The 25,320-nt window shown below is 43.9% G+C and overlaps 1 protein-coding gene across 2 annotated transcripts in view; it reads left to right on the top strand.

Annotated features, from left to right (window-relative positions):
• The window catches only part of fbn3 (fibrillin 3), a 77,912-nt gene that overhangs the window by 9,944 nt on the left and 42,648 nt on the right, over positions 1-25,320 (top strand). For both annotated transcript variants that reach the window (XM_087836854.1, XM_087836855.1), the window contains 5 exons: positions 2,771-2,853; positions 2,976-3,071; positions 12,810-12,905; positions 13,238-13,333; positions 24,884-25,081. In XM_087836854.1, the coding sequence (XP_087692980.1) occupies positions 2,771-2,853; positions 2,976-3,071; positions 12,810-12,905; positions 13,238-13,333; positions 24,884-25,081 (569 nt within the window). The remainder of the gene's footprint in view (positions 1-2,770; positions 2,854-2,975; positions 3,072-12,809; positions 12,906-13,237; positions 13,334-24,883; positions 25,082-25,320) is intronic.

The following is a 25,320-nucleotide window of genomic DNA, read 5'->3' as shown; positions in this document are numbered from 1 at the left end:
TCTCCCTGCCCACCTGTTTTTCTGTGCTGTTGTCCCCCAGTGCCATCTGGGAATGTGGTTGGAGGTGTGCTCTCCATATATCAGAGACTCAAACTCCAGCTGTCATCTTCCTGGTAAAAAACTAGGATGATTGCAGATGCTGCCCAGTGAGGCGGGGTAAGCACACAGGAGCAACTTAAGTTCATCAGCGTCAACGCCTTCAATTCCAGTTTTATTTGGGATTAATCAAGGAAAAGCTGCACTGTGGTGTTAGTGGGTTGGAACTACAAATACATCAACCTGACTGTTACTGGTTTGTCTTTTTTTTATTATTCACTAAAATCAACTAGTGTCCCCATAAAATGTTTAAAAATCTATCTAAAATCTTTTCAGCTGTTCTGGTTAAAAAACAAAGACAGTCGGGCACATCAACTCCTTGCAAAGTGGAAAATTGTAATTTTTAAACATTTGGGCAACAATTTTTTCACAGTTAGCAAAAAGAAAATGAAATGTATTTAATTATTGAACTTTAAAGACACTAATGAGCCGTCGACCAAGAAAACTAGCTGCTTTATTCATTTTGAGTCTTAATGCTAAGCTACGCTAACCGGCCTCTGTTCCCACTGCGTACGAGGGTGTTAGCATGTCTCATGAACTGTGTTGCCAACGCCTCAGTAAGGAAAATCGCTATTGGCTGTCCTAAAAGTCGATAAATGACGTCATCGCCTAATTTGCATAATTGGTCAAGCTAATATAATTGTAACCTACGTTGTTGGAGAGAGAAATAACATCGTGGAAGAGACATAAAGTGAGCAAAAAACGTCCTAAATGCATTTAGAGTTTATTTAGAGCTTCGAATTAAATTTCTTTTAGCAATTATTGTTTTTTAATGTCACAATTCCAACCCTGCTCCTTTATCCGGGCTTGGACCGGCAAAAGTGACCCGAAATAGGCACTCTGGTGGAGTTACTGTGTGTGTGTTTATTAGTAGTTTTAAACCTGATCCACAAAACAGCATCACAGTAAAAGAAGAACTGACTGCGTTACAGTCAGTGCGGCAGCGGCGGCTTCGCTCATGCGCGATTCATTTGCAGTTTGGACGCACAGGTGTCTTAAGAGCAACCCGCACTTTCACGTCAAAAAGTCGTCATAAATAAGTCTCCAATAACACCAGAAAAAGTCGCTAGATTTGTCGCTAGTCGCTTTTTAGAAAAAAAAGTCGCTAAGGGGTCTGAAAACCCGCTAAATATAGCAACAAAGTCGCTAAGTTAGCAACACTGCTCATGAAGCCGAACTGGTGTGAAACCCGGACACCAGCTTTAACGTCGCTCTGTGTCTTTGGCTAGCTTGGTGTTAGCATGCTGTCTGTGCTTACAAAGAGCTTAAGCTGTGTTTGCAGCATAATGCGGATGTTTCTGTCCCTGTTGCAGTTTCCACTCTACCATTGCGCCGTTGTCAGTTTTTGCAATAAAAATAACGTCCATATTTCCACCCTCGAGACCTGTATCGATGGACCTTCTCTCACAGAAACCGAAATAATGTAATGTGATTACAGTATCTCGTTACTTTGTAATGCATCACAGCCAGCACTGTGTGTGTGAGTGTGTTATAGTTATAAATATGAGCGTGTATGTCATGTAAAGTGAGAGCAGTGTAGAGTGCTGGGTGACCGGAGTCCATTCAGCATTTCTTAATTCGACATTTCTGCCTTTGAGCTGATGTTCTTAGAAAGAAACGGGGCAAAGGTATTTCTGTTAGCTCTGGTGTTGAGCTGCATCATGGGAAATGGAGTATCCAGCAGTCACTTAGGGACCAGAACTCAGAGCATCTCAGCTCTGCCAACTTATTTTATGAGTCTGGTTTGTACTGCTTCGTGTTCGGTGTTAAAAAAACTTTGAGTTTCTGTTTTCACAACACGATAAATTAAATCCTGGGGGTAGAAAATTGTCCCTGTGGCAAATTATTTTACTATGAGCATCTGGATCAGGCTTCATCCAAACTCACCACACTGCGGTCCGTCGCTACTTAGTCATGCAATCGGCAAATGACCAACTGGGATGACTGCAAACACTCGTCATTATACGCTCTGGACGGTCACTGAGGATAACAGTAGTTTAGCCACACAGCTGGCCTGAGTGTCTCGTGCTTGCACGAGTCTTTGACGACCGATTGGCTCCTCCTTTAAATATACAGAGGTGTTTTTATTCACGGATGACTGAGATTGTAGAGCTCCTCTCATTAGCTTGTAAAACAGACCTCAGTTCTGACGGCATGTTTATGTGTGTGTTTGAGTGTGTGAGCAGACCCAGTCGGTTCTAGATGTGGTTTAGCCATTTCCTCTGAGGAAAACTCTGTGGCTAACCTTTAAGGCCAGACAAGCAGCCGTGAGCTGTGATGAGTGTTACATCTGTCAGACAGGGTCAAAGTTTGCTCTCTACCGCTAAGGATCAGAGCCGACTACCAGCAGGTCTGTGCCAGAAATCAGGGCGGCCGGGCATATCTTTGAGAGAGAGGAGGACTCTACACATCCTGTCTCTCCAAGCTTAGAAATGAGCATTGAAGGAAAACAAAACACTGAGCTGAAGGCCTCTTGCATTTCCCTCCTACCCACCCTGAGAATACCTCAATCCATCACTTTACAGTGCTTTCATATCAAAGTTTGTTTTTTCTGAAAGCAGAGACCGAGCAGGTTCTGGGCTCCTCAGAAATGAGCTGATGTGTGTGTTTAATGATGTACTGAAGTGTGCTGGCAGCAGTAAGTAGCGTGTTTCTTTGTTCTTTTCTCTATCAGACCCAATGTGTGCGGCTCTCGCTTCCATTCATATTGCTGTCCAGGCTGGAAGACTCTGCCGGGAGGAAACCAGTGCATTGTTCGTAAGTTCCCCACATCGCAAAACTCAGCGGAGAAGAAGCAAACAGGCAGAGCACGATTTGGTTTGTGTGATTATGTATGGTCACTAGATCTACTCTCCTTTCCGCTCTGTCTTTGTCTCCAGCGATTTGCAGGAATTCTTGTGGCGATGGCTTCTGTTCCAGACCCAACATGTGTACCTGCTCGAATGGCCAGCTTTCCCCGAGCTGTGGAGCAGGAGGTCAGTATCCACACACACACACATTTGATATGTATCAAACAGTATCGCCGTCACTGTTACACCACAACCAAAGCAGGATCCTTTCATGCTTAAACCAAACTCTGCCACCTTAAAGCCAAAGCAGAGACTGAGACCAGGAAACCTTTGCTTAATCTTCTGTTGTCCAGCTTTGGTGAGCCTCAGTGTTGTTAGCTGACAGGAGTGACGTCCTGTCCAGTGTTACCTTCCTATCAGCTCCAAACAGGCTGGTCATTCTTCTCTGTCCTCTGGCATCAACACAGCATTTCCCAGAGTTCTGCGACTCACGTGACGTTCCTTGTTTTTCAGACCATTCCTGGTAAACCGTGACTGTGTGGAAAATCCCAGCAGTTTCTGAAATACTCAGTGTGGCACCAACAAACATGACACATTCAAAGTCACTTTAATCACCTTTCCTCCCTATTCTGATGCTCAGTCAGCAGATCATCACCACGTCTGCATACTTAAATAAACTGCTGCCATGTGATTGGCTGATTTGGCATTTGTATTAGGCAGCAGTAGATTAAGTAAATCAAACAAAGTCGCTTTCTCTCTTTGCCCAAAGATTAAAACCTCTGAAAACTCAATACACAGAATATCTAAGCAGGACGTAGCCAGCAGTGTCTTAGCATAAATATGAGAAGACCAGTCGAGTTATTCAGAAGCAGAAAACCTTTAGCTGCTTCTGCAAATAGTCGGGTACCAAATTCATGTAAAATGACATCATGTAAGGGTCATAACTAGGGATGGGTATCGTTTAGGTTTTATCCGACACCGGTGCCAAACCGGTACTTTTGAAACGGTGCCGGTGCTTAAACGGTGCTCAAACCGGTGCTTAAAGAACGGAGAACACAAACTTTGTTAAAACCTCTCATGTTCAGCTGTTTTTTTGTAAAAAGATAACAATGTTAGCCTTTTCTGCAGCTATGGGGCATATATGGTATCACTCTTGGCTGGAAGCAGCTTAATCAATGGAAAAAACACAAACTTTGTCCAAAAACCTCTCATGTTTAACTGTTTTCCACTTTTTCTTTGGTCATTTTAGCCTTTTTGTCCAGGGTGAAGGGAGTATCTGCCATCAAACAAGAAGACAGCCGCATGTAGCTATGATGGTGTTTGCTAGTTCACCTTACATGCATTAATGTAATAACGTGGTTAGCCTACTCAACGTAAATTACACATGAACAACATTAAGCTACTCACGCAGAGAAGAACGGCTGCTGCTGCATCATCATCCTCATCATTTCTGCTACACTGGCAGGGCTAGGGGCCAGGACTCTCCTCTTCGGGTTTTTGGGGATGTTGCTAACTCCGGGTCCGATAACAGGCACCACACCCGCAGTAGATGTGCTCGGTGTGAGGTCTCGCAGCAAGCTATCAAATACGGCGCATTTCTCGGCTTTTAAAAAAACGCTATGCGTCGCCAGATGTTTCATCAGATTTGAGGTGTTACCTCCTTTGACAGTATCACAGTATCAGCTTAAAGCACTTGTTGCAGCTGCTGAGTTTGCATCTTTTGCTGTGAAGTACAGCCAGACTTTGACCGCTTCGCCTTGGGCATTTTTAATCTGTAGCTCTGCTCTAAAAGAACGTATGTACCTGGACCCGCCTACTATCCTCGGAAACGTAAAATGATTGGCTAGAATCTAAAGTGTGTCACATCTCAGGGAAAAAAAGCACCGAAATGTGCGCTGCTTTTCTGTCTGGTTACTACCGTTTATGTCAGAACTGGTGCCATCATGGCACCGGATACCGGTACCCATCCCTAGTCACATGTGTCTTGTATCAAGTCCTGAACATGAGGTGGTTTCTTTTTCTTCAAATTCAAGCCTTTTGCTTGAGAGCGTGACGTCCATTTGTGTGTTTTCTTACTAGCACAAGCAAAACAATCAGCTGTCACTGTTATAATGGAAAGTGCAGAGATTTCCTTTAGTCCTCTGAATGGTTTCAGGCTTTACTTCACTCTACTGTTCAAAGCTGTGAAGCGTTTCTTTTCCTCTGCCACACGTCTCTGTCCCACCTTACTCTCACAGTCACACTCAGGCCGGTGTAATAGCAGCGTGTGGAGCCTGAGACTGCTCAGGTCACGGGGTTTGTCAGGATTACAGTGGAGAGTCTGGCTGCCCGGCTCAGTCGGCTGGATTAGTTACAGACCACTCAGGATGTGTGTTTGGAGCAAAGTGTTGTACTTCGCATACAGAGTGTGTGAAATCATGTTTGTCTTTATGAGATTACTGCACAGTGTGCGGCTTCTCAGTATAAAGTTAATACGTGCAAGACACACTGCAAACATTGTTGTTAAGCACCACTGTGGGAGCAAGAAAGTTGTGTCAGTGCGTGTTAAGTAGCACGCGGTGCGTTCAGCCTCATTGCTTTAGTGGGCCAAAGTCAGCTCATCAGTCACGCCCGGCCCTGCCAGAGCCTTTGCACATACTCACATTCCTGCAAGCCCACGAACACACGCTGAACGGTGCACACAGCGAGACAGAGACACAAGAAGCTAACAGACAGAAAAATGCATCTCACACACACAGTGGTCATCATTTGGCTCAGAGCTGTAAAACAGGACCTCTTCCCGCCATAAGTAACGATTAGGAGAAGGCTGGAGGGCGGGGCGAGGAAAACGTGCCTTTGACCCGTCTGGCAGAAGCACAGATGTGCCGTAAAATCTGTGCGTTGGCTATGAAGTCATGCTCCTCAGGGGCGTGGAAGTGAAGTGACTTCCTGTCACACTCCCCGAGCCGGGGTTACCCACGGCAACGGCCACGTGACCAGTTTACTGACAACTTTACAGCTCAGTGATTGGTTGATGGAAAAGGTGCTAAAACGGCGGAGCGTGTGACCGTGCAAGAACGTCTGCAGGCCTCTGAGGCTGCAGTAATCTGGGTCAAAGGTCAAACAACTTTATGGGCAGAGATGAGTCAGTTTACCAAAGCGATCGAGGATCATGTTGTAACTTCTGCTCTTCTGAGACGAATGTGTCAGGAGCTGATCTCAAACATGAAGTTATAATCCTGCCAGCTTCTCCTCCAGAAAGAAATGAACGAGTGATGAAGAAGAGCGTGCACAGAGGTCTGAATCAACTGGTAGGAGTTTGCATGTTGCTCCTCTTTGGAGTCTCTCCAGCTTTGCCCCACAGTCATGAATCATTTGTGAACCAACTGTAGGTGTAAGCGTGTCTCTGTCCACAGTGGATCCTCCTTTCACAGTCAGTGGTTGAACTGCTGCTTTCTGAGCGAGCAGACGAGAAAGCAGAGCCTGTGTGATTCCAAAATAAAGGCTGCTGCAGGAATCAGGCCTGCGTGGAATGAAAGCAGGAATTATTTTCTACAAGTCAGCAGATAAGAAAACGTTCTTAATCTTCAAAAAAGTTCTCAGCTGGAAGAAACTGGCTTTGTTTAGAAAATGTCACCTGAGCTGTAAAAAGGCTGTAACTTTGTTGACGTGTGATTTAAAAGAAACCGTCTTCATATGAGCTGTTGGGTCGCTGTTCCTCTGACAAGCTTCCAGCTGGTGACCCAATCAAAGAGCGGTCCGCTCTGGTCAGTGTTGGGGAGTAACGGAATACATGTACCGCCGTTACGTATTTAAAATACAAAATATGAGTAACTGTATTCCGTTACAGTTACCGTTTAAAAAGGTGGTATTTAGAATACAGTTACTTTGTTGAAATAAATGGATTACACGGCGGTACTTCCCTGTTTCATATTGTCGCGGGTCAGGACTGTTTGGGTTTTGTTTGACAGCTACGTTCTGTTGTTCCAGGCGGCAGCGTTACGGTTGCCATGGTTACAGGGTGACGCTCTCTCTCTGCGTGTTTCCTGGGTGAGAGAGGCCTTTTTGTTGTTGTGCTAAGCTAACAGGCAGAATGCTACCGGTATAGCTCTAAAGAATGTAGCATCATGGGCAGTGTAGTCCGTGCTGCAGGGAGAATGGACTGCCATACCCGTTATGTGTCTGTGAGCGAGGGAGGGAGAAAAAGGAAAAGTACGAGCTGTCATCGAGCAGAAACGGGAGCTGGAAGCATGTAAATATAATAATAACCACTGCAGCCAAGAAGAGAGCCTGACGAGCCCAGCTGTAAGTAAGCTATTAAGACTCGACTGTACACCGTGTTCGTGTTTTCCTCTGAAACAATAAGTTCTGTTGGAGCAGCCTTTCAACGCCTCTCTCTGTCTCTGCTAGCAAAGTTGACCCAGACAACAAAGTAAAGCTAGTTTTCAGCTACGAGCCGACACGAACCCACCGTATTAGCCAGAGGTCCCTTTACTACGGTTCGGAGCCGCGGACCTTCAGTAACAGTAATAAATCACAGCAATAGTACATTCATGTAGTTGTAAACAGCATGATAATATATTAAGTAATCCAAAGTATTCAGAATACGTTACTCTCATTGAGTAACGTAACAGAATACGTTACAGAATACATTTTGGGGCATGTAATCTGTAATCTGTAATGGAATACATTTTAAAAGTAAGCTTCCCAACACTGGCTCTGGTGTTGTAGCTCTGTCCACAGTCGGTTGTTAGGTTTGACTTGTTGAGCAAACTCTGCAGTTTAAAACGCTTTTTAACCCCAGCAGTCTCACAGGGCTCATCTACACTGTGTGGCTGTCGTCCCAAATATGCAAACTCCCAAATTCAGCTTTGGCCAGAGTCCATCATTTAACAGGATAATTCAGTGCAGTTGGAAACAAATTGCAGCTCTATGGAATTCCATTTTTAAATGCCAATTTCTCCGCCTTAATTATACGGCCCACTTCTAGCACCCCGGTCTCCAGAGTTATAGATAGTGTTTTTATGCTTCACGTCTTGCCTGTGGAACGCAGAGGTTTGCATGAATTAGCAGCACAGTTGTGACTTCCTTCACGTGACGTGTCTGTGATGACTGTCCGCACAGATGGCCGTGATATTTTTTAACTAGCTCTTCCTGGAATCTTGTGTTTGCCAGGAAACAAGGCCAGGCAGGATTTGGGAAACGTACACATGTCCAGAAGAAGGAATGTTGAATGTGTGTGAAAGCAGGCTGATCGAATAAATGAGTCACATTTATCGATAACCAGAAAGTACGTGTCACTTCCAGACAAGTCGCCCTTGTTAGCAGCCGAGTTGTGGCAGAGCAGCTGTGCTGGGTGTCTTTAATTAACCGTAATTACAGAATCGTTACCAGAGCTGATGCTGAGAAACAGCTGTCTCTGAGCTCTGGGGCTGGAGAGACGCAGATTTGATCAAGTCTCAGTCAGACATGGGTCATATTTACATGATTATATTTACATGGCTTAAAGAGCCACTATAGTCACATCTTTGTCTGACCTTTAAACTGCTCTCAGGTGACTGCTGTGCTTTAACCAGCATTACAGTTTTTCTGGCTCATTTCTTTCAGCTTTGTTGAAGTTCACAGCTCCTGCATACAAAATATGCATACTTAGAAAAACCATGAAATCATTTGTTAAAATTACGGGTGGGCGATATAAACGATATACGACAGAAACGATATAAATTTGGCCAACGACAGAGATTTTGACTATACCGCTCTATCGCGATAGCGCATGTTGATGATGTCATCAAGCTGCGCCTGTTTTGGTCGAAAGCATCACAGCGGCTAAAATCATTATCATCTGCAGATTATGCTGGGCGACAGTCATAGCAAAGAGATGAAGCACTGTTTAAATAAGGGGTAAGCCAAAAACTGCGCTTTATCGAGTGGAAAAAAAGTTGGCGTTCATCCTCCAGCTAATGTGCTAATGTTATGCTAACATAGCTGTGTCGCTAGCAATCACGTAGCACAACATTATATACCAGGTAGTCCAACTTCAGTAACCCTGCAAACGCCACTGCTGTTTAGTTTTCTGTCTTCATTTATGTTGGAAGTGATAACAGAGCTGTACGTTTGAATTTTTCATAAATCTCTGTCAGAACATGGTATGAAATGTTTAGGTGGAAACTAGCGAGCTAACTTCCTGTTAACTAACTCCGTTAAATTTAATAAATTCTGTTTTCATGGATGTAAAACTTAATTGTTACACCTGGTAAAGCAGCAACGCTGATGATTTTATTAAAGATGAAAGAATTTAGACCGTCTTTAACTCTCAGTGTTCGTTTGACTTTGGGACCTGAATCTGACGGAGTTTTGGACCCAGATTCCTCCGTGAAGCTCCTCACTACGGCAGCCGTAATGCTCTGACAATTCATCAAGCAGTGCGGCTTATCAAAGTTGTACTAAAACGTTTTTTAACAGATTTCTGCAGCCAAAATCGGTTCGATGTCAGTAAGCAAAACCAGAATTCATACATAAGGCACACTCTCGATTTTTGAGAAAATTAAAGGATTTTAAGTCCTTATAGTGTGGAAAATACGTTATACAGAAGAAAAGAATAGATCATGATATATATCGTTACCGCACGTGCTTCAAATTATATCGCGATATGAATTTTAGCCCATATCGCCCAGCCCTAGTTAAAATGAAGTTTTTGCTTCAATGAATTCGTCAGTGCCAATAAAATGACAAATTCCTCTGACACTGTGCAAACGTAGGTAACCCAAATATTTAGATATTTTCTCTGAGTGATCGAAGCTTTTACAGGATTTCCTGCATAATTACTTTTTTGATGATTTTTATGAGGATAAATGACGACTATATATTAGCAAAAGTGACTCACTTTTCAATGCTGATGTCAAGAGTGCAGGGTTTTCTTAGAGAACGAGCAGCCTATACCAGCTGCCCCAGGGCAACAGGTGGGGTACACCTGTCTGTTTCAGGGGTAACACAGAGAGACAGACAATGAGTCAACCAAACCCCACTAACTGCATGTCCTTGGACTTTGGGGGGAACCCGGAAAGCACGAGGGGAGAAGATGGAAACGTCCCACAGAAAGATCCTCCCAAAGGTGGTTGCAACGAGCGCTAACCACCACGTGTCCACGCTGCCCCTAAACTAGTAACAGGAACAATAAAAAGTTTACACGCTTATGTTTATTTTATTTATATAGCACATTTCATTACAACAGTAGCATTGGCCAAAGTGCTGCACACAGATACAAATTACACAGTAAAAGGACTTAAAATATTGATACAAAGTAACAACAAGAGTTGTTACTGATTGTTACTGATTCGAAGGATTTCAAACAGCTCAACTGCGTCTCAGGAGTTTCGTGCCAAAGCAACTGAGAAGAACTGTAACAGCTCCAGATTGTGGCACTGGTGTTGCAGTGTGTGCTGTCTTTAATAAGAAGCAAAGCTGGAACCCACACAGGCAGATTTAGAGACTTATTGAGTAAATGATCCTGTAGTTATTCTGTCATGGAGGATACGTCTGAGTGTGTTTCATGGGAAACTGAGGTTGACTCAGCAGTAAAAACAGAAAAAGCATCCAAAGACAGGGATTTACGATACAGCTTGTCCCTGGTCAGTCACGTCTGTGCTAAAGAACCAGCACGATCATTCAGGCTTGAAACCAACATCATCCATGAAAGGAAAGAGTGCGGGCTTTGAAACCAGCCGCTCCTCTGCAGTTTCATCTTGCACAGAAGTGAGTCTCTGTGCTGCTTGGTGTAAAGTTTAAAAGTGCAAATAAAACAAAAGAGTTGTTCCCATTAACCCAACAACTGATTGATGACTCGAGGTACAGAATTAAACAGTTGTGGAGAGTTATTTCCTGGAGCTCAAAGACTCCTTTGTGGTCGGAGCTGCTTTGAGAGCATCTTGTGCAACCTTTGTTTTCACTGCATCACGGGGACTTGTCACAGGTCTCTGGGGTGTTTGTAAATCAGGACACAACATAGCTATAAAGCACCTCAGTTTTCCATCACACTCCCGCTCGGCTCCAACACACACTCACACGCGAGCCTCGACTTCCTGTGTTTCTCAGATTCTCGTAAAAAACACCCAGATGTGAGCAGCTTACCGACGATACAACCAGAACACAGAAGCGCATTGTGCTGCCACAACCCTGCACCCCTGCTTCTTCGGATGACACACACACACACACACAGCCTCCCAATCATGTTGCTCTGCACGTGCAGCTTCCCATGCACGGGTCATTGGAGCAGACCATCTGTTTCCACCTGCAGGAGATGGAGTGTCATGAGGAGAAGCTATCCAATGAGATCATCTTCTGTGTCCAAATGTGGTCGTTCCTCTCCTCCTGCTCCTTCAGATGAGCTCCTGTAACAGAGAAAGCTCGTGACATGAAAGCGTACCTCCAGTGTCTCTCTGTTATCCTCCTGAGGATGATGAGCAGACAGAGAGCCTCACACTGCTGTTAGCCAGTCTTCCTGGACCTATTTAAAAACATGTTTTTGTGAGGAGCCCTGAGTTCAGGGGGTTTTCTTCACGGTTTGTTTCATGGTGGGGAAAATTGTAATCACTGACTGCAGTCATTATTTATGATTCACATGACTGCTTGTATTGCTGGCCTTGCAGACAGTTTCTGTAATCTTCCATCTTGAAGGAAGGCGAGGTTGAAAGCTGGGAGCAAAGCCGTACCCGACTCCCTAAAGGATGAACAAGAAGAACGTTGATGGACAGAATCAGCCCACTAGTACACTGACCTGTAAACGCCTCCAGAGTCCAAACTATTTGCTTTAATTTATCACCGTGTGTTGCTACGAGGAGCCGTCCAGACACAACGAGCTTCTGCCAGGTCTGTGCACGGAGCCTGCCAGGAGCTGCACGTGAGAAAGCTAACTGGGACTTCTAGATGCATTCAATCTATGGAACAAATGAGAGCTTTGTAAACCATTCCTGTGAAAAATACCTCGCCTTTTTCCAAAACTGCACCAGATCCAAGGATTCGTGCCGTTGTGCTTTGACTCATGTACACTAAACTTGTTGCTGCGCGAGTTTCCAGTAAGGCAGAAATCTCAAAATGAAAAGCCACCTCACAGCGTATTCCTTCATTATGATTCACACAAGGCATAGTTAGTGTGTTTGGGTACAGTCAGAGTAAGTGGGTGGATTATAGTGGCTGAAATACCTCCTGTTGGCAAGTGTGCAAACTCAGAAAGTCTCATTAGACAAAGTCAGCTCTGGGGAAGCTCAGTCATTTCCCCTCTGCTGCAGAGCGCTGCATGCCAGAAATGTTAAAGAGAGACAGACGCGCACAGACAGATGGAGGGAAGAGAGAGGAAATTAATGTTGAACTTAAGGTTTAGATAAAAACAGAAGAGCATGAAAGGCACAGAGTTTATAGGGAAGGAGGACTAGAGGACAATAAAATCAACTTTTGAGGCCCAATGAAGACGGTCAGGCTCTCTGCACGTCGGTGTCTCTGCTTTGCTACGTTCAGGCAGAAGCTGCCAGGAACGCCAATTAGCTGCTCTTAAGGAAGTGAGATCGTCACATTGAGCCTCTCAAGAAAGCAGTCTGACAGCCTGGAAGCTTTTTACAGAGACGCCACTTATGGCTCTTTTTTCGCACTCTTCTTCACACCCTGTTGGCTTTTGTTCTTCTTCTTTGCTTCCTGTGCGCTCTTCTCTTTGCTCCCTTCCCCCAGTTTTCTTTTCAGTAAATTCCTGACTGGCTGTAGCCTTCAGCTGGCCTGACATATCGCCTAACCCCAGCCCGTATGATTAGCTCCGGATTTGTAGCTTGGGGTGTTTTTGAACATGTTAATCTGAACCCTCCACACATGTGTAAACTACCAACACGTGTAAAATCCATATTTAATTAAAATGCAGATGTTGAGACGGAGCTGCTGACGGGCCTTTCCTCTCTCTTACAGTTCAGTCCTGTAACGTCAGGTGTATGAACGGAGGCAGCTGCACCGAGGACTCCTGCTCATGCACGAAAGGATACACCGGCAACCACTGTGGACAACGTGAGTGCAAAGCTGCTGAGTCGGCGCGCCTGGGTGCGGGGCGGGGCGCTGTGCATGCACATATGTGTAACTTGCATTAGTGTCTTGCGTGTTTAGAAGAATGTTTGATATTCTTCAAGCCTGCAGAACTTTGGTTTTGGTTTTACACTCGAACCTCATAAGAACAGAAGCGAGGACGTTTGACGTTCACGCCAACAGGCCTGTTGCTGCTGAGCGTACAAGCAGAAGCATTCATTACAAACACAATATGTGGTCGTGACATTTCTATAAGCAACAAAGAATTAAAGCGAGTCTGTATTTCTCACTGGATCCATTTTTCCTGTCTCGGGCAGCTGTGTGTGAGAACGGCTGCCAGAACGGTGGGCGCTGCATCGGGCCCAACAGATGTGCCTGCGTCTACGGTTTCACTGGCCCGCAGTGCGAGAGAGGTGAGCACTCATCCTTACTGCTGTGTTTATACTGTGTGAACTGATTCTCTTCCTTTAAGGAATTCAAATATGAATCCCTGATCGGACTTTGGAGGGAAAACCACGAGGAACAAAGACAGTACCTCCTGTCGTCATGCTTGCTGTGGTTGAACGTGTTGTATGATATGATAATCTGTGTGCCTGCTTTTTGTTTCACGCCCAAAGACGCTGGTGAGATGATACGGGTAAACTAAGGTATTGTTTGTACACCTGCGTCGATTCTCAGCAGCTACTTTAACACTGTGACAGAGTAAAATGGCTAAAAACTGAAAATAAGAGCTTTGTGTGTATTTGGCGTATTATAATTCGAGCTGACCTCTTGGATTGGAGGAGTGATCTGTGTTTCGTCAATGCCCTTCATACCCACGCACATGCACGAATGTTAGGAAAGATCTCAAACCAGGAAAGCTTTGATGTTGTGACTGAGTGTTGCTATCAGCAGAGCTGGTGACCTCCGGCTCGTCTGAGGTGACTTCATAGCTCAGACAGACTGTGGGTGTTTGTCCTGTGAACCGTATCCTGTGGTATGTGTGCTGTGGGGAGTGATGGCAGGGAAGTAAGTCCCACGGTCCGAAGAAAGCTCGCCGTGGTCGATTTCTTAATTTCCAGTCGTGTCGTTACAGATACTTTCTGTCACGTTACCTTTTGTTGACCTTCATCATCCCCTTTTGTCTTTCTTCCTCCCACCTGCTGTTGGCCAGGATAACTTCTCATCCTGTGTGTGTGTGTGTGTGTGTGTGTGTGTATGTGTGTGTGTGTGTGTGTGTGTGTGTGTGTGTGTACGGGTATTAACATCTTCATGGGGACCAAAAATTGGTAGTTTGATTGATTGATTGAATCTTTATTTTGAACATGTTAAAAAAGTGCAACAACATAGAATTAAAAGAGACAAATAAACAAAGCAAAACAAAAGGAAAACGAGCAACCACAACTACAAATAACTTTCATGTTCAAAAAGGAGCAGGAAGAAGCATAAGCTTATTTAATCCCACCCCTTTTCCACTATCTGGTAATCTATAGACTACAGAAATACCTCCTTGCAATTACATTATATGTCATGTGTATTTCCTTTTTTTTTTTTTTTTTTTTTTTTTCTTTCTTAGTTTACTATACTTGTGGGGACAAACAGCCCTCGTGGGGACCAAAATCCTGGGTCCCCACAAGTTTGAAGCATTTTTGAGACTCAAAATGTGGTTTTGGTGTCAGGGTTACAATTAGGTTATGGTTAGGGCAGGGGTCAGGGTTAGGCATTCATTTTTGATGGTTGGGGTAAGCGGCTAGGGAAAGCATTATGTCAATGAGATGTCCCCACAAGGATATAAATACAAACGTGTGTGTGTGTGTGGCTTCTTTTGGACGACCCGTCAACTTAATCAGATTCTTTAAACACTTTTCCGACCGTGTTGAAAGTCTTGGTTCCTGTTTTCTTAGAGACTACAACACCGTCAGTGCTGAGTTTGTCAGCACAACATCTGGTCATAAAGACCCCCCCACACCAAAACAACCCCCCAGGACTAAGAAAGGAAAGTTTCCTTATGGACTCGTCATGTTTCCTGATGAGAAGTGGGACACGGTAGGAAATCAGAGCAGGAGAAAAAGGGGCGATGGAGGAGAAGAGGATGGGTGGGCCGGGGTGAGAAAATGGACTCCCCAGCTGTGTACACACAGGCTGTTGGGGGTGGAGGGTAAGTGTTTTCCTTGTTAAAGGAGTCGGGGGACCGACGCACTTTAAGGAAATCACAAGAGAAATGCTTACAAGTGTTTTGGTGCCTTGTAGCTGCTTCAGATTGAAAGTAAAAGTAATAGAGTATCAGGGAATCTTATTAGTACGAGACATGAAGAGTGAAGCTGGGACGAAGGTTGAAGTTCAGGTATTAGAGTTTACATTAATTTTTAATTTACTTCCTTTGTAAACCCTTAAAGCAAAATGACTTTATATATATATATATATATATATATATATATATATATGTGTGTGTATGTGTGTGTGTGTGTATTTGTGTGAGTCCATGCATCCATGAGCTGTCGAGTGGCGATGGCAGCAGGATAAACATCTCATGTTGTTGACCCCAGCAACACGTTCCAGCACCTCCTGGGGGGAGCCTGAGGCGTTCCCACGCCAGACGAATCGCTCCACAGGGTTCTGGATCTCCCCCAGGGTCTCCTCCCAGTTGGGCGTGTCCGGAAAACTTCCAAAGGGATGCGCCTAAGATGCATCCTAACTACTAAAACTAAAACTACCTCTTTTGATACTGAGCAGCAGCGGTTGTCCTCCATGACGCCAGGTTGATGATGATGGATGGGGCAGTGTTGTCACACTGACCGTAACAATAATTTAAAGTCCAAAAACTTTCCTGCAAGTCTGAGCAGTAATTTTTTAATTGGGTTTGGCCTGAAAAGGCCACAGTGTCCCTGGTGTGCGCTCGGGTGCGCTCGCCATGAGGCTGCATGCGGTTTTAGAGTTTGTGTAACTGAGGCCATGAGTCAGTCGATTTACTGTGTGATGCAGTGAGACTGCTGAAGAGCTGTGATTATGAAGGGAGTGAAAGTCAACCAGTATGGGTGAACGCCGTGTGTGACGGGCTCATGGGAAGCCCCGGCGGGCGTGGGGGGCGTGGGGAGCGTGAGCTCGTGCAGCTATGTGCGAACAGCCTACACTCGAGGTCTGGGGATCTTATATCATCTGCACAGTCACCTGTGTACCCATATATCTGTCCAAGCAGGGAAACCTGCAGCGTCATGTGAGTTCATGTTTGGCTATAACATCGATGAGCTTGACATGAACACACAACGTTAACCGTGTGGTCATCCTTCGTGTTCACACGTGATGCACAGTAAGAACGAGCTGAGTCTGAAACTCTGTGCCTCCTCTGGTCCAGTCTGTCGGTCTCTGCAGACCTATAAAGGCTCAAACGCCAGTTTGTCTCCAGCCCAAATATAACAAGAATCACAGAGGAGCAATTTTGTACATCAGCGAGTGTTGACGTCATTTGAGGTGCTGGAATTGTAGGAAGTTGTGCTATTTCTGTTCTATTGATTCTGGATAAGAGCGGAAAGAACATGGCTGGACAGGATGGCTGCACCGCTGGGCGTGTGGGGGCGCTGGAGCAGGCACGGGTGGAAAATATCCCCCGGTGACAATTTAGCGAGAGTCAGCCACTTTGGAGCCTGGCTAAGTTTGACCTGCAGAAAGCCTTTTAATGGTGCATTTTTACATCTGCAGTAAAAGATAAAATAAATCGAACCACTAAGGAGCAAATATCAGCCGAGAGGCCAGAAAACTGCTAAAACTGTGCAAACTCTGTGAACTCTGGCGTAACCAATCCTGTCCTTCATCCAGATACTTTTTATGGTTACATGTTCTGAGTGAACTCATCCTGTATTTATTAAACATAATTAGGACTGTCACGTTTCACTAGCTGTTGTAGTGTCTGCTTTCATGGGGGCGCTAGATGTAACGATCCATCTCATTCATATCAGCATTTAAGTATCGTTGCTCCGTGGTGGTGGGCGGGGGCCGCCTCTGATTGGCTGGTTGAAAAATGGACCGATTTAGTTTTGCTCCAGTTTAAAACAACGCTACAAAGACTCTTCCACTGCTGAGGAAGGAGAGCGGCTCATGAATGGCAGCTGTTGATGCAGATTAGAGCCCACTTGACTGACTCTGCCAGCGGCTCTGTTTGCATTCATGAGAGTGAGGATTATTGTTCCACTGTTAGACAAGTTTCCTAAAGCAGACTAAAATACTGTAGCTGCAGAACTCCAAACACATTGTACAGTACAATGGGCGCGATATAGAAACAATAACAGGAAGTGCAGCATCCACAGCCTCTCCTGGATACTGGCTGTGTGAGCTGTGCCTTTACACACTTGAGGCAAAAGGCTATCAGATCTTGAACGCTCCCTCTGCCATTCTCCCACAGTCGTTGGGCTTTCTTGTGTGCGTTCAACATTTAGTCACGTTTGAGCGGCTGCTTCTTCAGTGTGGAAGAAATGAAAGGAGCAGGCTCCTTAAAGAATCATTATGGCTAAAGGAAAAGAGCGATTTCAGGCCTGTTGATAATGGCACTGATAAGACTAACAGAGACTGCTATGGTTGGCCGGAGACACGGACAGACATGCTCACAATCACACGCATGCAAACAAACAAGCCCACACATTTGAATCATTTATTTACATCCACATCAGCAGAAGGACACACAAACAAAACGCTGCAATCAGAAATTCCACAAGACCCGCCAGACGTGTGCTACACACACACACACACACAGCTGGTTTTCATATCTCTGTGGGGACATCTAATTGGCATAATGCTTTCCCTAGCCGCTTACCCTAACCATCAAAAATGAACGTCTAACCATAACCATAACCTAATTGTAACCCTGACACTACAACCTCATTTTGAGTCCCAAAAATGTCCTCAGACTCGTGGGGACAGGCACTTTGGGCCCTACGAGTATCCGGTCGTCCAGTCTGACGTCACTAGTCGTGTCTGGGCCTAAACTCCGCTGCAGGTCCATATATCAAACGATCACTATGGCATTACTGAGAGTTAAAAACTGTCTAAAGTCTTTAATCTTTAATAAAATGATCAGGGTTCTGCTCTACCAGGTGTAACAATTGAGTTTAACATCCGGGCATCCATGAAAACGGAAGTTATGACATTTAAAGGAGTTAGAAGTTAGCAGGAAGTTAGCTCGCTAGCTTAAATACAATATAGCATGTCCTGACTGCGGGGTTTTGGAAACAAATTAAAACGTACAGCTCTGTTATCACTTCCAACATAAATGAAGACATAAAACTAAACAGCAGTGACGTTTGTAGGGTTACTGAAGTTTGGCTAGCTGTAGCTAATAATGTGCTACGTGACCGCTAGCGACACAGCTATGTTAGCATAATATAAACAAGCTAACTTTTTTTCCACTCGATAAAAGTTAACGTGAGTGTTCTCGGTGGTCAGGAACAAATGTAATCGCATGGCAGGATGCTGTAAAAGGACCAAACTTAAGCAGGAGAACAACTGAGATAATCCATCCACAATACGAGGTTAGTCATTCATATACTGCTGCATGGGCTGGGCTGTAGTTACATCCTAAGGTTTTAAAAACTGAGCTTAAATAAATGATTAGCGGTAATAAAAGCCGAGGGAGGTCAACAGTGATCACTGACTGTTTTAGGAGCTTTTTGAGATTAAATAGAAGAAAATACAAAACATTAAACATGTTAACAACACAAAAGCATATTAAACGCAGACTACTTTAGGAAGTAGGATTCGTCACGTCATCACTTAACAACCGGATAGTAAACATCCAATGTTTGGTCCCCACAAAGATATGTAAACACGCGCACATACACATTCAAAGGCTTTTGCATACACGCTTTATTCATTTGACTTGTTGAACTCCTGTCATAGGCAAGTATGTATAAATAATAATAGCCTGATTTCCATGAAAAAAAAAACTACTGGGTTTCTTATTTTCCCAGACTTTCCCTCCTGGGAGTTTTATAAATACTTCAGCGATTATTAATGAGTCTGAAATGAGATTTTTTTTCTTCCCTTGTGCCATTTCTCTTCCCCTCTCTTTCCTCCCAGTGCTCAGGCCCGTGCCCTCTTCATCTTTGTGATCCTATAGTTGGAGACAGTTGGTGGGAAAATGTTTGCCTAGAGTGCTTTAAGTCCCAGACAGGATTTACTAATAAAACAAGATCATATGTGAAAGCTTGCACTCTGTTAACAGTGTTTGATGGCTGACTGTATAAGCCAACAGAGGTGGAAGTGCAACAGTCACATTAAGCAGACTCTGAGCTAATACACGGACACACTGCTGGTGACAAACTGAAGCAAGTTCACGAGCCGTGCTAACAGGAGAGTAAAGTAAAGTGAGTGAACGTAGCATCCGTAGCATGTGTGGCTGAAACAGGAGATTTCAGAGTCCCTTGGTACTGGATTTAGGAGTAAGGAGTGAGGATAGCAGGATGTTTTTATCTGTTCATCTTTCTGAGCTTTAATTACACGAAATTGCTTCCAAATGTTGTCAGCCAGACATGTTCAGGATTTTCTCTCCCGTCCAACCCAGTGCTCATGCTTTCATGTGTCTACTAAACATACATGTATAACACACCGATGACATCACGCTCTGACACACGTGTTGGACTCTCGGCTGAATGCTTGAGGCTATTTTTTTGTTTCCAAATTCGACAAACAAAACCCTGAACACATGGCTCACACACACACACACACACACACACACACACACACACACACACACACACACAGGAGAGCTCTATTCACCGGTACTCTTTCCAGCTAAGCTGTGATTGCTGCTCCAGTCCTGGCTAAACGCTGCAGCTCGTGCAGATGTTGTGTTTTCCATCATGTACACAGACAAGCAGACACATTCTTGTGCGTTAATGTGTGTCAGAGACAGACAACAGTGGGGCATTGCTTGAGAAAGAATGTGCATGCATATATATTTAATTTAGCACACACGAATACGCTGATGAACTTGGCCGCTGCGTTTGGCTACGCAGTGTTGTTCGATGATTCGAGCGTGAGAGAGTCGATTTAGTTTTGATGCAGGGACAAAATGAAACACAGGAGGCTGGAAGACTTTTATTTTTTATTTGGATTTTCTTCCTTTTGTTTCTTTTCTAATGTCAATTTAACACTAGAATTACTGAGCCTTTTTTTCCCTGCTGCAGTCCCTACTACTAGATTTACTAGACTGCGCAGATTTGCGTAAATTCCCCCCCCCGACCCTAACACCTCTTGGCACCCCGCTGAGATTTTCACAGGTCTTCAGCTCCATTGTTCTCCTGCTTTTGTTGTGCAAAGACACCCTTCCCCAACCCCCAACCATGAGAGATTCAGGTCTTTCCTTCCCTGCAAGGCTACTTTCCTTCCTTACTTGCAGCGTACAATACACCATGGTAGTTCTTGTCAATCCTTGTCACTACATTACATGCCTGCCCATAAACACATATACACAGAGTTGTACATATATTTATATAGCCACACCTTACATATTATGCATAAAGTCTAGTTATACACACACACACACACATCTATATCTATATATATCTATATATATCTATATATCTATATCTATATCTCTAATATATATATATATGTATATATATGTATATATATACATATATATATACATATATATACATATATATACATTTATACATACATACATATATATATATATATATATATATATATATATATAGATATATATATATATATATGTATGTATGTATAAATGTATATATATCTATATATATATATATATATAGATATATATCTGTATATATGTGTATATATATGTATATATATACATATATATACATATATATATATATATATATTAGAGATATAGATATAGATATATAGATATATATATGTAGATATAGATGTGTGTGTGTGTGTGTGTATACATACACCAATATTTTTGAATACACGTGTCCATATTTATGTTTCCAGATTGTTTGTATAGTGCACTTTCTATACCGTGCTCTTTGTGCAGTTTTTATTTAGCTGCTTTTGTCTTGCACTGTCCACTTTTTTGCAATGACAATGCAGATTTTCCACTTGTGGGACAAATAAATGCAGATTTGCTGTGTGTGTGTGTGTGTGTGTGTGTGTGTGTGTTTGTGCAACATTGGCATTTGTTTACTCAGATCCAAGGCAGGCAAAACCTCTGTGTTACAACCTACATAGAAAAGACACACATTCACAATATATGGGTACACAAGTCTTTTTTATTTCAAAGTATTTCCGACTTTACAGCGTTTGCAGACCCAGTGTCCATCATCCTTGCATTTGGCACAAGTGAATTTCTGACATGTTGCACAGGTAAACCTGCTGCGATTCCTGTTGCAGCTCTCTTGCACCTGGCACTGCGTTGTCTTTACAGTCCCTGGCACAGCAGCTGCAGCAGCTTCAGCAGCCTGCCTCTGTGCTAATATTTCCTTGAGCTGCATGAATCAGCAACGAAGTTGCTGAGCTAGAAGACTCAGAAACAATCTTCTTTTGCCTGTCCACCCTGTACATGCCTTGTACAAAATGTAGGCATTCACCGCCGCCAGGTCCAGCATATTGTAGAAAGCCGCTACTGGCCACCTGCGTGTTGCTGCTCTTACGGAATACATCCGCGCCATTTGGTCCAACACGTCTACACCACACTGTAAAAGCAGAGAGAGAGTCATGAGTATATGTTTTTTTCTATAGGCCTGTATAGCACACATCAGAAAACATTGTAGCACTGGTGTAAAATTGTACACACATTCACATACCTTCATGTGGTTATAGTCTGCTATCGTGTTGGGTTTCCTCTTTCTGTCGTCACCGATCGTCACGTCTTGGTGCATGGAACTTAGAACACACACAGTCTTGTTTTTTCAGGTGCATAAATTGTCAAGGAGACACCGCCACTTCTAAGCACTGAAGTGGAGAATACCTCTCGCTTTGCAGTATCTTTTGCAAGTTGAGGAAGTTCACGCCGGACTTTATTCACCGTGCCCAGTAACGTTGTTTTGCGCTGCAGCAGTCTGTGCGACAGTGACAGTGAAGTAAAGAAACTGTCCGTTGTGACGTTTCTCCCATCATCCAAAAACGGCTCCATCAGTTTCATGACCACGTTCTCTGCCAGCCTCTCTCCCTTCTGATGACTGGGGTCCTTTCCCAAGTAAGGAGATGCACTGCAGACATATTTGGTGTCCAAATCCGTGGTCATCCAGAACTTGATCCCAAATTTGTCTGGCTTGGTTGCGATATACTGTGTGAATGGACAACGAACCTTGGTAGGGAACAGCTGTTCATCTATGGTCATGTGTTCTCCTGGAGTGAAACTCTTAGCACAGTTCTCGTTGAAGCGTGTCCAGATGTCTGAATTTGTCTGTTTTCACCCATTCTGCCCGCGTGTCCCTGTCATCAAATTGGAGGTGCATAATTGAAATGAATCTATCTCGGGGCATTGTCTCTTTGATTACTGGCACCAGAAATCCTTCTGACCAGCAATCCACAATGGCACCAACAGGACACATGATTGCTCTTACAAATAGGATTGAAATGAATGCCATCAGTTCATGAACTGACAAATTCCAGTCCGGCTCTGTTCTGCGGGCTTGATGTACCGTGCACTCTCTGATGGTCTGCAGCATTCCCACGTCTAACAGGCAAAGGAAGCTTTGGAGCACACTTGTAATCTTACGTTGTCAGAAGATAAACAAATAGAGAATGGTAAATTTACATGAACTTCACTCTAAATGGGTTTATATAACCCATATGTAATGTGGCAATGAGATGTGAATGTGTGTCTTTTATATTTGCAGGTCAGTCAATGTGTGGGATATTTTGTATAGATACGGCAGGCATTTCTGAAAGTTGTAACACAGAGGTTTGGCCTGACTTGATTCTGAGCAACTCAGAGTAAACAAATGCAAATGTGCCAGGCCTCAAGGATAATGGGTGGTTTGCACAACAAAAGCTGGAGGAGAAACAAGCTGACGACCTGTGAAAATCTCAGCAGGGGTGATTAACACCTCGGGACTTGCACCAGAAAATAAAAAAGCCAGTAATTCTAGGGGGAGTTGGGTTTAGGGAAGTTACGCAAATTTGCGCAGGTTAGTAAACCTAGTGTTAAACAGTTTGGTTTTAACGGGTGAAGCAGTCGGAATATGTTTGCTTTTCTTATCTGTCTTTCAACCCGCTGTGTGTGTGTGTGTGTGTGTGTGTCTGTCTGTCTGTAGGTCTGTGTGTGTGTGTGAAGCTATTCTTCTATGTCACAGTTGTTCAGAAACCAGTATTTTTTGATAAAGTGTTATTAGTTAGACCTTTATCATTGATTGCACTGGATTTATTGACAAAAATGTAAATGATAAATTCCCAGCAGCTTTATTCTTTTTCTGTTTTATTCATTTTTAATCTGGAATTAAATGTGCATTTCTGTTGTGCACAGAGGCGTTTGCACGCATCGCGTTGCTTTAGAGCTAACCATGAGAAAAATGCATCATATACAGTTGGCCATGTGACACCAGGTCACGTGAAGATGAAAGCTCAAAGAGCAGATGAGGGAGGCGAGCAGGAAGCCGACTAGAGTGAAAGACAAACAGAGCTAAAGTAGACAAAGAGAAACGAAGACAGATGGGTGAGAGTTGCAAACTGCTGCGTGCTCAGTTTGACCTACTTTCTGCTCTTTTTTTTGCCTCTCCTACTTTTTGGCCCATTCTCAGTCATCCCCTTTCATACGGCACAAGGAACGAATAAGGGCAATAAGACTGGAGAACGACAGCCACCACTCCTCCAATCCTCCAATCTTTCATCTCGTTTCTTTCTCCAGAGCTGAGCGGGCAGCTCTCTGTCTCAACCATGCAGTTAGCCTTTCCTTTCATAGTTAGTCAATCTAACAATCTGCTTCTTTTTCTCTCGTACTTTTCTTTTAATGAAGGCTATATTAAGTTTGGCGCCACTGCAGAGAACTTAATAGGCTTTCTCCCACAAGAGAAGCAATCATTAGGCTGTGACTGAGGGGACGAACATCGTGTTGGTGAAATGGTTTCAGCGTGAGCTCACCGAGTCTGATCTGTGAAGTGCAGTTAACAAGATTATGCATTTACACTGGCAGGCAGCAGCGCAGCACGAGAGTGGTCATTGCTTTTCTGCTGCAATTATTTTTGCCGGTGTTACCATGTGTGTGTAGTCTAGAAAAATACATGCATGTCCAAAAACAAAGGCTGCTGCAAAAAGCTGCACGAATCAGTCTGACGTCTGCGATGCTCGCGTTCATTTCAAACACAACATTAGTGTCGGTCATTAGCAGCAATGTGTTTTTGCACAGCCAAAATAAAAGGCATTGTCCCCACGATAGATTACAGAAGTGTTCAAAGGCCCTTTCATTTCTTCTGTGGTGGTTATTTAGCTGGTTGAGTCATAGCTGTGACGGAAATTATAAGCTGCACTGTTTAGCCTGCTGTCAGCTCCTAGTTAAAGAGCTGAAACGTGCTTCAGTTTGTCCGCTGAATGTGGTTCTAATAGAAGCAGAAGTTGTTCTTATCAGATCGCCAAATTCCTGCTGAGTGAAACCGCTTTTACAGCCTGATGTGAGCAAATTTAATAAGCTAATGTTTGAAATCTTGAAATCTGAACCTGTTTTAGTGGAACCAAGCCTCCTGTTGTTTATCGAAAGTCTTGGACTCCTAAACTTGTCTCCTCTTGTTTTTAAGCCAGTGCTCGATACGTTTAAAGAAACTAAACTGCAGGCATGTGTTTGAAAGGCGAGTCATCAAAATGTTGCACCAAAATGTAGTAAACAAAGAGAAGCAGCAAGAAGTGAAAAGACTTGCAGGAAACATACCTCCTCTATTTAGAAATGTCTCATTAATGCACTGTGTGGTTTCATTTAATCCTGCACCAGATGTGCTGCAGGAAATGAATCACTGCTTAATCAATGAAGTATTAGGTCAGCCACCAATTAACAAAGGATTGATCTCACTGTTGTACTGCAGACTACAGGACGGGGCCATGCTTCACCCAGGTGAACAACCAGATGTGTCAGGGCCAGCTCAGTGGAATCGTCTGCACCAAAACTCTGTGCTGCGCTACCATTGGCCGAGCGTGGGGCCACCCCTGCGAGCAGTGTCCTGCCCAGCCCCACCCCTGCAGACGAGGCTTCATACCCAACATCCGCACTGGAGCCTGCCAAGGTCAGCCCTCGCTCTCTCTTCTTGTATACACACCTGGCAGAACGTCTTCACCGCTTCATGTTAACAGAGATGAAAAAGGACGCACGTAATAACACACGCACGCACACACAGCACGATAAACATCCAAACCATCACTTTATCCATCATCGTCTCAGCTGTACAACATCCTCAGACTAGTGATAACAGCACACAGCGTGTTTACATGTACACAGGAGTCCGGATACGAGCTTAATTTAGCT

The sequence above is a fragment of the Neolamprologus brichardi genome, chromosome 23 (genome assembly GCF_056152115.1).
Source record: "Neolamprologus brichardi isolate AB-2024 chromosome 23, ASM5615211v1, whole genome shotgun sequence".
Lineage (NCBI taxonomy): Eukaryota > Metazoa > Chordata > Actinopteri > Cichliformes > Cichlidae > Neolamprologus > Neolamprologus brichardi.
This window is presented reverse-complemented; position numbering and strand designations above follow the sequence as displayed.